The sequence below is a fragment of the Rattus norvegicus genome, chromosome 5, assembly GCF_021556685.1.
Source record: "Rattus norvegicus strain SHRSP/BbbUtx chromosome 5, alternate assembly SHRSP_T2T, whole genome shotgun sequence".
Lineage (NCBI taxonomy): Eukaryota > Metazoa > Chordata > Mammalia > Rodentia > Muridae > Rattus > Rattus norvegicus.
The window spans coordinates 124005381-124018783 of NC_141538.1; the positions used below are offsets into that span (position 1 = coordinate 124005381).

Sequence of the window (13403 nt, forward strand, 5' to 3'; positions counted from 1 at the left end):
TGTTTGAAATTCTTTCTGAATTTTCATGTGTCAGGTGAATTTACACACACACACACACACACACACACACACACACACACACACACGCTTAGGCTTTATGTGACAACATCAGCGCAGTGAACACTTTGATTTGATTTGTAGAATATAGTGCCCACATTAGGTACCAAAATAGCCCTGGCTTGAATTTTTGGTCCTCTTACTAATTAATAGCTGTGTGAATTGGGACAGCCATAAAATTTCCATTTCCATTTCATTATCTATGAAATGAGGCTCATTGAACCAGAAGATTGTTGTATTTGCTTAGATAGGAAAGTGTAGTTTATTGTCACTGTCTTTGACGATGAATAATTAGCTTGGCAAAAGTAGTAAAATATCAATTAAAGGCATAAGTGGCCCACAGCGTGTAAGCAGGGAAAAGGGGTATTCCAGGAGGTGGCATGGGCAGGAGGGGAGAAATTTGGGTCTTTGGTTGATGATACTCAAAAGGTACCAGTAATGGCCCCAAACCTGACAGATCTCTGGTCTCACCCATGGAAGCAGAGAACTGACTCCCACAGAGTTCTCTGACTGCTTTGTACCATGGCGTACCTATGCCAAATATGTGCACCACAAAAAATAAATATAATAAATTAAAAAAAGTAGCATTGGCTTGTGCTAGCCAATTATTAATTATTTAGTATGATTAAATAGTATCTAGAAAGTATAAATATATGGTCTCTATCTGCTAATGTGGTTTCATTATTTTCATTATTCTTAGGCAGAAAAGGCTAGCTTGGTTCATTTACTGGATTTCCTTGGCATGATTTTTCTCACAATGATTTGGGCCATTTGTCCAAGAGACAGCTTGGCAGTTCTGGGCCAGTGGATACAGTCAAAGTTGCAGGAGGTAAGTCTGAGATGGTCTGTGGTGAATTCGCAACTATTCCCAACTATGTACAGCAGTGTGGATTAGAATTATTCTAAAGTCTGACTCCACGGTCTGCTTCACTCTTTAGGTGCTGTTCCCTTATAGTATTGAATTAAGAAATACGGGGTTGGGATTTAGCTCAGTGGTAGAGCACTTGTCTAGCAAGCGCAAGGCCCTGGGTTTAGTCCTCAGCTCTGAAAAAAACAAAAAACAAAAAACAAAACAAAACAAAAAGAAATACTATGTCTATGCAGTGATTTTAAAGTATTGATTAAAAGAGCTACTGTTCCAACTTTGGGCTAATTAATTTTCATTTTTAAATCCATAGCTGTTGATATCACAGAAAGAAAACCTAGTCACTGCTCCTTCTCTTATCTCTGTGACAGTGGTGTCCTCGCTGATGTTACCACAGAGGGCTCTTCAAAGAAGCCTGACGTTTTAAAGATTATGGGGCTGGCTGAAGCCTCACACCTTTCTCCATTGCTGCTAGTGCTCAGTTAGCCCAGCACTGCCTAGAACACACCAGGAAAGCTTTCCTAGGTCTTTAGTGCTGATAGTGATAACACGAGATTAAGTCCTGCTATTTTGTTCAAAATACTGTTACTGAGGGTCAGTCTTGTTCTCGGTTAACCAGATTATTTTATTTTACATCTTTCTTCAAATATGTCCTCCTGTTCCAGAAAACATGGTTATTTAGGAACAGACTTTTACCGTTTTATTTAGTGATTTTCTGGAGCACCTGTCATGTGCCATCTGGGACAAATAGCCTTTGCTACTGGGAAGTCACCTATTGAGTGCAGACGCATCATTTGACTGCATTCAGATAGAAGCAACGGTCCTCAAACCGAAGAAGGAAGAGTTAGGCTCAGATTGTCGGACCTCAGTTTGGAACTTTGTTCTGTCTCTGACCTACTGGGCTGTCAGTAGAGTTGATGGAGTTCCTCTTATGTGCAAGTAGATGCTTTTTAAAATAATAGAACATAAGAGTTGAGCATATCAAGGGCAATGCAGCTGTTTTTCTCTTAAAATACCAAATGAGCCCCAGCTCTTGAGCATCATTTTTCTATTAATAATTAAACTGAACATAAAACAGGGCTTCCTTTAGTATGGATTCTTTTCTCCTGAACTGAGGTCCCTCAGTGACTGTTGTCAGGGATGCTTTTTTCTTTGCAAGTGCTGCTCACCATGCTTTGGGAGCAGGGGAGTGCTGCCAGTGTAGCACTGTAGAGTGGGGATTGCTCACATTGCTTGACATTCACATACTCACCGTGGTGACTGAACGCTACACTAAGGCTCTGTTAAGTCTACTGATGTTTTGTTCTGGATCCTCATTGCTCTGTGGCCTCGTCCTGGTGTTATAGGTTGTTTTCCTGCATACACAGCCTTTACTCAGTAGATGCACATGGTTCTTGGTCTCCACCGTATCTCCATGGCTCAGTGGTTTAGAGCCTGTGTTCCTCTTGCAGAGGACCTGGGTTCAGTTTGGTTCCCAGAACCCATATGGTCATCTGTAAGCAAGGGATTATCTGCCCTGTTGGTCTTCTTGTGTACCAGGCATATACATGTGTAACTTACATGCAGGCAAAATCACTTAGACACATAAATTAAATAATAATTAATAATTCAAAAGTAATTAAAATAAATGCCTCTGTGAGCTGGCACAGTGGCACATACCTATAGTCCCAGCTACTTGAGAAGCTAAGGGAGGAAGGAGGTTTGCTTGAGTTCATGAATTTGAGAGTACTTAGGTACCAACAGCATCACCTTATGACTCCAAACACTTACATCTGTCTCCAAGAATCAAAATCACCCAGTCACCCACCCACCAACTTTCCAACTCACCCACCCACCCACTTCTCACCCACCCACCCAGCCAGCCACCCAGCCAGCCACTCACCTCTCTCTCTCTCTCTCTCTCTCTCTCTCTCTCTCTCTCTCTCTCTCTCCCCCACTCTCTCTCACTCACTCACTCACTCACTCACTCACTCACTCCTCACTTGCACCAGCTTGAGAACTACTTCTTCAAAGCATTTTGCATAGTAGCTGGCACAGAGTAAGAACTCAACTAATGGGGGTGATTGTTCTGATGATTGGCCCATGTAATACTCTGTACAGATGGAGGAGTTGGTTACTATATTAGCTTCGTCTTGCATATCGCCCATGAGTTCTCCTGCTGAGGCTGATGCTTTATTGGGTTAGCACGTTCAGTGGCACACACTCAGCCTGCTCACTGAGACCTGATGCTCTGCCATGCAGTGCTTCAGCATCCTCAGATGTGACTGAGCGGGACGGAAGCCATGCTCTGTGCTTACAACTGGGATCAGTGGATTAGGCTGCTCGTGTCCATAGCAAGGATGCTGCTGGGTTGGAAACGTTGCTTTGTGGATAAATAGCTCCTTTCTCAAAAGCCCTGCTTATTGATCCAGCCCCACATAGTTTTACTATACTGGAAAGTAGAATTCAATTGGAAAACATATTCATAAATACAGGTAATTAGGAAAATTAAAGTTAGGATAGCTGTGTGTGTCTTTTAAAAAGTTGAGGTCAGAAGAAAGTTTTATTTTTCTAACTAATCAATATTTAGAAAAGTAAATGAAGATAATTCATCACAGAAGAGCCTCTGCTCTGTGGTTAATTTTCTGCTAGTGTTACTGGCTCTCATACCTCCGTTTTCTCAATTTCCCTTTAGAATTGTGAGGTTGACGTTTGTTGGCCATAGTGCAGCTTGCACTGGTGTGTGCACTTCAGCAGCACGCTGTTCAGTCATGGAGATTATGAGTAGAAAGGGAAGGTAGCTAATAGCAACCCAGGCTGTCCATCCGGGTTGTCATGTTTAAAGTATGAGTCTAATGGCAGAAACAAAGGCTGCCCATCCGGGTGTCATGTTTAACGTCTGAGTCTAATGGCAGAGACAAAGGCCACATTTACATTTTATACCTTAGCACATAGAGATTTTATACTAGATTTTCTGTGAAATCAATTTAACATCAATTTTTAAATTCCTTTGATTACGAAATGAATTTGCTTAATGGAGTTTTCTGTCCTGTTTCTTCTTAGTATATGTTTGATAGACCATACAGTAGAACATTGGAGGCCGAAGCTGACAAAATTGGACTACAGCTGGCTGCAAAGGTAAAGTGATCAGTAGCTGACAATACATTGTCCCTCATACAGTTGACAATAATGTGTGCTGTCTTAACGTTCGGCACAAGCGCAGGCCAAGCTTTAAGACGTGTCTGTGTTAGCCATTGTACGACTTAATCTTTCTATCACTTTAACAAAATGCTGCGCACAGCTCAGTTATAGTAAGAGGTTTGTTTAGCCCACAGTTGTGGAGATTTAGACGCATGTTGAATGCCTGCAGTGGAGCAAGAATAGAGGAGGATGGTGTGTGGCAAGATCACGTGTAGAGGCAAATCAATTACATCCAGACCAGGGAAGAGAAAAGGAGATTCCAGTGAGGGAGGTACAGTTCCCTTTCAAGGGCATATCACCATAAGCAGTCTCTTCTAAGATCTACTTTTAATGGGTCTGCCACCTCCCATAGCACCATGCTGGGGCTGCACCTTTAGTCACAGTCGACCTTTTGGGGTTTTGAGATCTCACCAAGCCACAGTACTTTTTATGTAATTTTCATAAATCTAAAATACTTGAAGATTGTATCTCTTAAAGAAATTGATGAATAACTGAAAATATTCATTAACTCTCTTTTCCATATGAGGCTGTAATTGGTTCTATATATTAAAAGTCCTTTTTTTCAATAATTTATTTTTTTTATTTACTTATATCCCTATTGCAATCCCATTCCTTCTATTCTCGCACTTCCTCCCTTATAAATCCCTCCTCCATTACTCTTTTTCACCACTCTGGGACTTCTAGTCCCAGGAGGACTAGGCATATTCTGTCCCTCTGAGATCCAACGAGGCAGTCCAGATAGGGGAAGGGGATCCAGTGGCAGGCAACAGAGTCAGAGACAGTCTCTGCTCCAGTTGTTAGGGGACTCACATGAAGACCAAGCCGCACATCTGCTACAAATGTCCAACCCACACATGCCCTTTGGTTGGTAGGTCAGTCTCTGCGAGGCCCCCTGCCCAGGTGTGGTGTCCTTGATCCCTCCAGCTTGTTCAGTTCTGTCCCTAACTCTTCCATGAGCCTCCCCAAGTTCCACTCCACCCAGTGTTTGGCTGTGGGTCTCTGTATCTGTTCCCATCCACTGCTGCATGGAGCCTCTCAGGAGACAGTTATGCTAAGCTCCTGTGTGCAAGCATAGCAGAGTATCATTAATAGTGTCAGGGTTGGCTCTCTCACGTGGGATGGGTTCAAGTTCAGCAGGCGTTGGCTGGCTGTTCCCTCAGTCTCTGCTCCATCTTTATCCCTACGTGTCTTATGGGCAGGACAGATTTTGGGTTGAAGGTTTTGGCGGTGGGTTGATGGCCCCTTCCCTCCACTGGAAATCCTTTTTGGCTATGGGAAGTGGCCACTTCAGACTCTATATTCCCTGCTGGTAGGAATCTCACTCCCTGAAGCCTCCTGGTCCTAGGCTTCCAGCTAGTCCCAGATACGCCCCAACTGATATCTATGCTCCAAGCCTTTTCTCACCCCTCAACATTGCCAAACTCATTCTCTGAGACCATAGTCACCCTGATACCTGAACCACACAAAGACTCAACAAAGAAAGAGAGTTTCAGACCAGTTTTTCTAATGAACATTGATGCAAAAATAGTAAAATACTTGCAAACTGATTCCAAGAATGCATCAAAAGGCTCATGCACCATGATCAAGTAGGCTTCATCCCAGGGATGCAGAGATGTTCAGTAAATGGAAATCCATCAGTGCAACCCACCATATAAACAATTAAAAGAAAAGAGCCACATAATCATCTCATTAGATGCTGAAAAAGTCTTTGACGAAATGTAATACCACTTTGTGTTAAAAGTCCTGGAGAGATCAGGGATATAAGGTATATCCTAAAACATAATAAAGGCAATAGCAACATCAAATTAAATGGGGAGAAACTTAAAGCAACTCCACTAAAATCAGGAACAAGGCTGCCTACTCTCTATCTCTTCAATATAGTATTTGAAGTTCTAGCTAGAGCAATATGACAACTAAAGGAGATCAAGGGGATACAAATTGAAAAGGAAGAAGTCAAAGTATCACTATTCACAGACAATGATATGTGATGGTATACATAGGTGACCTTAAAAAATCTACCAGAGAACTCCTACAGCTGATAAAAACCTTCAGCAAAGTGGCTGGATATAAAATTAATTCAAATAAGTCAGTAGCCCTTCTTTGTACAAATGAAAAAGGAACTGGAAAAGAAGTTAGACAGTACATTTCACAACAGCTCAAATAATATAAAATACCTTGGTGTAACTCTAACCAATCAAATGAAAGACCTGAGTGACAAGAACTTCCTTCTCTGAAGGAAGAAATTGAGGAAGACAACAGAAGATGGAAAAATCTCCCAGGCTCATGGATTGGTAGGATTAATATAGTGAAAACGGCCATCTTACCAAAAAGCAGCATGCAATTCCCACCAAAATTCCAACATGATTCTTTACAGACCTTGAAAGAGCAATTCTCAATTTCATATGGAAAAACAAAAAAACCCAGGAGAGCTAAAACAGTCCTGAACAATAAAAGAACTTCTGGAGGTATCACCATCCTTGATTTCAAGCTATATACGCCACAGATCAATACTAATAAAAGCCACATGGCATTGGCATAAAAACGAGTTGATCAATGGAGTTGAATGGAAGACCCAGAAATAAACCCACACACCTATAGACACTTGATATTTGACAAAGAAGATGAAACCATACAATGGAAAAAGCAAAGTAAAAAAGTCTTTATTAAAAAAATCATCTTTAGTAAAAGTCCTAATCTTTATTAGAAATAATTTTTTGCATGTATAAAATTTTTCACTATAGAAATGAAGTATGTAAATGAAAACTTGAAAAACATAATGGGTACATAATGCCTTTTTGTCCTTATTACTCCGTGTACCTTCTATGAGACCAATGTTTCCTCTGTCTTAAACCCCTTGTTTCTCCATCCTGAGGTGCTTTGAGAGAACAGGACTATGTGTAGCTGTTTTCCCTCACTTGGAGAAGGTTAGACCTGTTGCCATTGTGATTCATGCTGAGCAGTTGAGTGTCTGCTACTGAGATGTGTTCTGGAAAGCAAGCAAGGTCTAGTGGAGCAGCTGCCCCTCTGAGAGCTCCATAAACGGCTCTCAGGCTTCACAGGCTTCATGCTGTGTCTCTGTTGGGGAGGACCCTTCATGCCTAATTATTATTTTAACCACTTGTGATAGCTAAGTTATCGTGATTAGCAGAACATTTTTTTGACAAGTATAGACTGTACAGTTTATATATTAAAATATCATTCGGCCCTTTGTTGAGTTTCTAGTAGTTATTAATTATTAAAACTCACTATTATTTAAACTTATTGTGAATATTAATGGCTTTGGCTCTGTAAATGGTATTACATATTTACAGGAGTAAAAGTCTTTCTTGGTGTGTTAAGTAGGATCAAGTGAAGTATCGGGCTGCATGCGTTAAGGAGTTACCAAGTAAGGTTCAAAGAGCCAGTGTGTATGAGCTACTACTTTGAATGCACCAGTCTGTCAAGTTTCCTTTTAAGCGTGCTTGGCGCTGTGGTTAAGAAATTTTGATTTACCTTAGTAAATTGCTTCTGTTTTATTTCTAAGAAACTTCATTATATTAGCTCTTTTATGTCACATGAAGAAGTGATCCAGGTAATTCTGTTTTTCCCATGGACAGCTAAAAAATGCAGCCCCGATTGAAAGGGTAGATCTGGGGACATGGTGGTGCAACACCTGTAAGTCCAGTACCTTGGAGGTGGAGGCAGGAGGAACAAAAGTTCATGCTAGCTTGAGTTACATTAGATCCCGTCTCAAAAGAGTTATTTTGTCATAACAGTTAATTGCCACTTTGGAGATTTGCTCCCTTGTGACTAGTCATTCATCCACAGCACATGATCTCTATAGCTTTGTAATGGGGTTGGTACTATTGCAAATAGCTCTGCCCTTTAATCTAGTTGTGCAATGTGGACTTGATGTTCTTGGATCCTTGCATGCTTGTATACATTTTATAATAGTCTCATTAAATTATATGTTCATATAACACTGGCCCAGGCATGGATGGGATAGTTGACCAGTGTCTAACACACTGAATTTTCCCATCTGTGAACATGATGTATATGTCATTTATTTAGTTGTTCTTTAATCATCCTTAATAATGCTTTGAACTTGGTTTTGTACATAAGGATTATACATATTTTGTCTGATTTATTGTTTGATGTTTAGATATAAACATTTAAAAGATAACTTTCTTGCCTATAGAAATATAATTGACTTATGGAACTGACTACCTGTCTGCCTTCCTCCCTCCTGCTGTCCTCCCTTCCTTCTCAATCAATGATTCTCCATCTTATTACCAATGTAATGTCCAGATAAGTTAGCACAAGCAACTGACGGCAGGCAACTTTGTCTTCCCTATCTTGTAAGAAGGACAATGTCTGCTTTTTTCTCAGCTCTTGTGGTTCTTGTACACTCTCTTAGAGACTGTATTTGCTACTCTTCTGTTGCTGTGATAAAACACGATGACCAAGGCAGAAGGAAGGACGTATTGGGCTTATAGTTCTGGAGAGAAAAGAGCCTAGAGTTGCAGGGAAGCATGCTAGTGAGCAGCAGGTGTGGCAGGGGCAGGAGCCAAGAGCTCAACTAGAGCATGAAGTGGAGAGAGCCGCATGGAATGGCTCCAGTGACACACTTTCTCCAGCAAGCCTGCGGCACCCAAACCCAAACACAGTGTGCAAACGCCTGAGCCTACGGGGAGACTCCTTATTCAGACCACCACAGGGCTGCCCATCAGGTTGAATAGTCTACCTTAGTTCCTCATGGTTCGGGAAATGGTTTTTAATTATGAAAGAATATTGTATCTTGCCACAAGCATTTGTTGAATTTTTTGAGATGGTTATGTTTTTCTCTTTTATCTGTTAATGTGGAAAATGACATTTTCTTAAATTAAGCTAACCTTTTATTTTTGAAAATATATATATATATATATAAAACACACACACATACATACATATATACACACACACACATATACACATATGTGTATGTGTGTGTGTGTATTGCAAGTATTTTCTCTCTGTTGCAGTTTTTAATTTTTTAATGAGTTCATTTTGAAGAACAAAAGTTTTATGTTTTTGTGAAGTTTAATTTTTTGACTTTGGATTTAATTATTGTTCTAATTTTCTAAGACGGAAGCTCAGGTAATTAATTTTAGGTTTTCGTTTTCTTTAACACAAGCAGTTAGAGCTAGATTTCCTCCTCCTCCTCATTACCTGAACTTGACACATTTCGATACATACTTTCCTCATCTTCACTTTAGTAAAGTGTTCCCAGTGTCCTTCGTAGTTTTCTTGTCTTGTGCACAAATTGTTTTAATTCAGTTGATGTCTAGACATTTGGAGTTTGTCTAAATGTTTTATCATTGTTTATTTCTAATTAACTTTCTTGCAAGTGAGAATGCATGCTCCTTATAAGTTTAATCTTCTTGTGGCTGCTTTTGTGTTAGCTTGACACAAGCTGGAGTTACCTGGGAAGAGGAGCCTCAGTGGAGAAAATGCCCCCATGAAATTGGCCTGTAGGAAAGTCTCTAGTGTGTTCTCTTAGTAATGTGTGAGGGCCGTGGGCTGGTGGTCCTGACTGAGTAAGCCAGCAAGGGCAAGCTAATAAGAAGAGCACCTGCATGGTTTCTGCATTGGCTCCTGCCTGAGCTCCTGCCCAAGTTCCTTTGGTGATGACCTGAGAGTATAAGCTGGACACTCTTGCTCCCTAAGTTGCTTTGTCTCGGTGCTTTCTTAATAGAAATCTAACCATAGAAGCTTGGTTTGGGGGAAGCCCTTGGCCTCTGTTGGTGGCTGTGTGTTCTACAACAACTCAGTGTCTTTTTATAACAAATACTAGGCTAACTTGGCTTACTGTGTCATTCAGGTTGATATGCTGATCTTTAGGGAGAAGAGTTTGAAATATTTTAACTATAAATGTAGACTTGTCTGTTACCTTTTGCCTTATATGATTTGAAGATTGTTTTAGACATATACATATTTGGGATTTTTTTCTCCTTTTGAATTATTTAATCATTTTGAAGTACATTTATTTATTTATATCTATCCATCCATCCATCCATCCATCCATCCATCCATCCATCCATCTATCTATCTATCTGATATAGGGCACTACTCCTCCAGCCCTGGTTGGCCTAGACTTTACATGGAATGCACTTGCTTCTTACTGAGATTATAAGCATGTGCTACCACACCTGGCTTCTTTTTCTTTTACTTTTGTCCTTCTCCTTCCTTCCTTCCTTCCTTCCTTCCTTCCTTCCTTCCTTCCTTCCTTCCTTCCTCCTCTACTTCCCTTCCTCCCTCTCTCTCTCTCTTGTTTTGTTTTGCTTTGGTGTCTAGTAATGTGGTTTTTGTTTGTTTTTGTGTTTTGCTATGAAGACATCTCAGCATTCTAGACGCTGGCTTGTTTGTGGCCTGACTTTTGTCTCTGGAGTGAACTAGAAAGGCCTTTTAGATTTACTTAAACATTACTGGCCATTGTCACAGCAAATTTTGCCACTTTCCTGTTTGTGTTAATGGTCCCCAGAAGACAGAGAGGAAACTGGCATCCCCTCCTGTTTTTCTAAGTTGTGTTAATATAAGAATTTAAGGATGGGCTCAAATGGAAGTTCACAGACAGTTTTATTAGAGTTTAAAGCAAAACAAAAAACCAAAACCAGGGCAGGCCAACTATAGATCCAGAGGAGGGCGATGGAGGCAAGGCAAGGAAAGAAAACTGTTTTCTCTCATTGGACACGGATGTCAGACACATGGTGGAGATCTGACCTGGGACAAGGGACTAAGGTCCATATTTTACACACGAAGCAGACCTGACCTACAGGTTCTCCCAACATTTCAGTCCCTACCTGGCATGCCCTGCCCCCAATCCTGAACCTTCCAGCCCAGGGGCTGGGCTGCCCTTCCTCAGGGCTCTTCCCTATATAAGCCAGACATTTTTGTCTCTTCCTCTCTTTCTTCTCCTCTTTTATCTCTGTGTGCACAGCCCCCTTTTCCTTTCTCTCTCCCTCCCCTAGCCTCCCTACTCCACTTTCCCATGGAGACTTCCCTAGCCTTGGTCCAGTGAACTCGCCTACCCAAGAGCAGCTTCCCAATAAACCTGCCATTGATATAATCTAATCTGGCTTGAATTGGCTCATTTCACCTAAGGTAGAGAAATAACCTATCTCTTCTGAGAAAGAGTGAGGAAGCCCTAATGTGGGAGAAGCCCAGAGTGTTAGAAAAGCATACTTAGAAAAGAGATAGAAAGAAGAAAAGAAATTATGCTTTTCTGAATAAGTAGACAGATTTGTGAAGCCACTGGATAAGGACCAGAATCCTGGGAAGGAGAAGTTCAGTTTCTCCTTAAAGTACCAATTATTCTGCTTATCTCTTTAGCAAAGTGAGCCTACCTTCTTAGGGGTGGTCCCTTGGCCAGGTGAGAGAGCTGGGCCAACTGGACTGAGGAAATTTTGTCTTGGTATTTTGCGTGACTATTGCAGGGGGTAGATTTTTTTCTGGTTCTGTTGACTCAAGCCACAGTCAGATTTTAGCAATCTATGTGCACATACTGTTTTCAACAGTTTTCTTTTAGGCGGGGATATTACTTCTAATGTCTCACTGCTTCCTGGAAATGGTCTTGGGTCTGGCCACTGCATCTTATCCATCCGTACATTGTTCTGCCTCAAGGGCACAAATGGGTCACAAAGGTGACGTAGGGAATGTGGAAAAACCAAAGCCAAGTTTTCAAATTAGCTCCAGTCATAACAAGAACTTAAAGATGAGTGGATTCTGAACAAGTTTCTCAGAAAAATCATCCCTATAAAGGAGTCTGTTTAAAAAGTCAGCAATAACAAAGGGCAGAGTTACCCCCATGGAGCCAGGCTTCAAGTCTCTACAATGTTAGTCATTCCTCCTCTCCAACAAACACCTTTGCTCCTTTTTTACTGTCTCTCCTGCCCCCATGTGATTACCAGTAATAAACATTTGGGTCATTTCTAGGAATTACTAATATTGTAAATAATTTTAGAAAAGACATTGTATTCATATATCCTTAAACTCCAAGAGTTTTTCCTTCCCTCCTCATTTCTTTCCTTCCTTTCCCTTTCATGGTTGCATTTTCCAAAGCGTACTAAATGTGTTGTGCAGTGTGAGAATTCCAGTTGTGATAATATGGTCTGTTTATGTCATGCACAAAGAAATGTTGCTACAGATGTTAAATCTGTCTTTGTTATGAAACACTCAGGATGAAAAATGCCATCTCTAAAGTACAAGTATTTATTTCCTGTCAGAAAGAGAAGCAGTGTGAAAGCTCCGAGTACAGTATTTATACTGCTTTTATTCTGTGACAGCATCCTTTGAGATAATGGCACCTCAGCTCCGCTCACTGCGTGCTCTGCCAGTGCTGCGATTGGTGCTTCAGGTGTGCTGCCTGCTCTGGCGCTAACAAGTGGTTACTGCCGGCATCTTGGCTCCTCTTTGCAAGTGAAGGACTTGAGGCCCACACGGGTCATGTTGTGTTAGCTTCTTTGTTAAAAACACAATGGTAAAAGTTGTGATTCAAACAAGAATGGGACTGAGATTTGTTATCTTTACCCCCTCATTATGGAAACATTTATTCTGTTATGAGCTACAGTAGTCTCTTTTCTTGTTGCTGTGATTAGGTACCTGGCAGGAAGCCCCCTACAAGAGTAGTAATAGTTGATGGGCCTCTGGCTTATGGTTTGAGGGCATATAATCATGGTGGATACAATCCAGCACAGAGGTAGGAACATGAGGCAGTTGATCATCCTGTGTTCCTAGGCAGGAAGCAGACAGTGGACAGGAAGTGAGGCCAGGCTATAAAACCTCAACGTGGGGTTGGGGATTTAGCTCAGTGGTAGAGAGCTTGCCTAGGAAGTGCAAGGCCCTGGGTTCGGTCCCCAGCTCCGAAAAAAAGAACCAAAAAACAAAAAACAACAACAAAAAAAAACCTCAACGTGCATACCTAATGACCTCCTTTAGTGAGACTCTAATTCCTAAGACTTCCTTACCTGCCCAGTCAGCACACTAGATAGAGACCAAGTGATCAAACATATACTTGGACCACTGTACTTTATACGGTTGCCCTCCTGTGTTTAGTGTTAGGCACTGGTGGTGTGGAGGATCCATGGCATCAAGCAGAGTCCTGATGTCATCATGGCAGCTGAGCTAGACCACTCACATTGGGACTCGGTTTTGCTGCTTAGCTGTGTGATCTTGAACACAGTAGTTATTTTTACTTTTCTGCATTAGCAGCTTTCCCTACCTGGTGATGGTGCTTGGGCATTTCTCATTCAGTCAATGCAATTCAAGTTCTGCTCCTGCATGTCCC

The 13403-nt window shown here is 41.2% G+C and overlaps 1 protein-coding gene across 7 annotated transcripts in view; it reads left to right on the forward strand.

The window, feature by feature from the left end:
* Positions 1–13403, forward strand: part of Oma1 (OMA1 zinc metallopeptidase) — a 52799-nt gene that overhangs the window by 13680 nt on the left and 25716 nt on the right. For all 7 annotated transcript variants that reach the window (NM_001106669.1, XM_087548130.1, XM_087548129.1 and 4 more), the window contains 2 exon segments: positions 758–886; positions 3965–4039. In NM_001106669.1, the coding sequence (NP_001100139.1) occupies positions 758–886; positions 3965–4039 (204 nt within the window).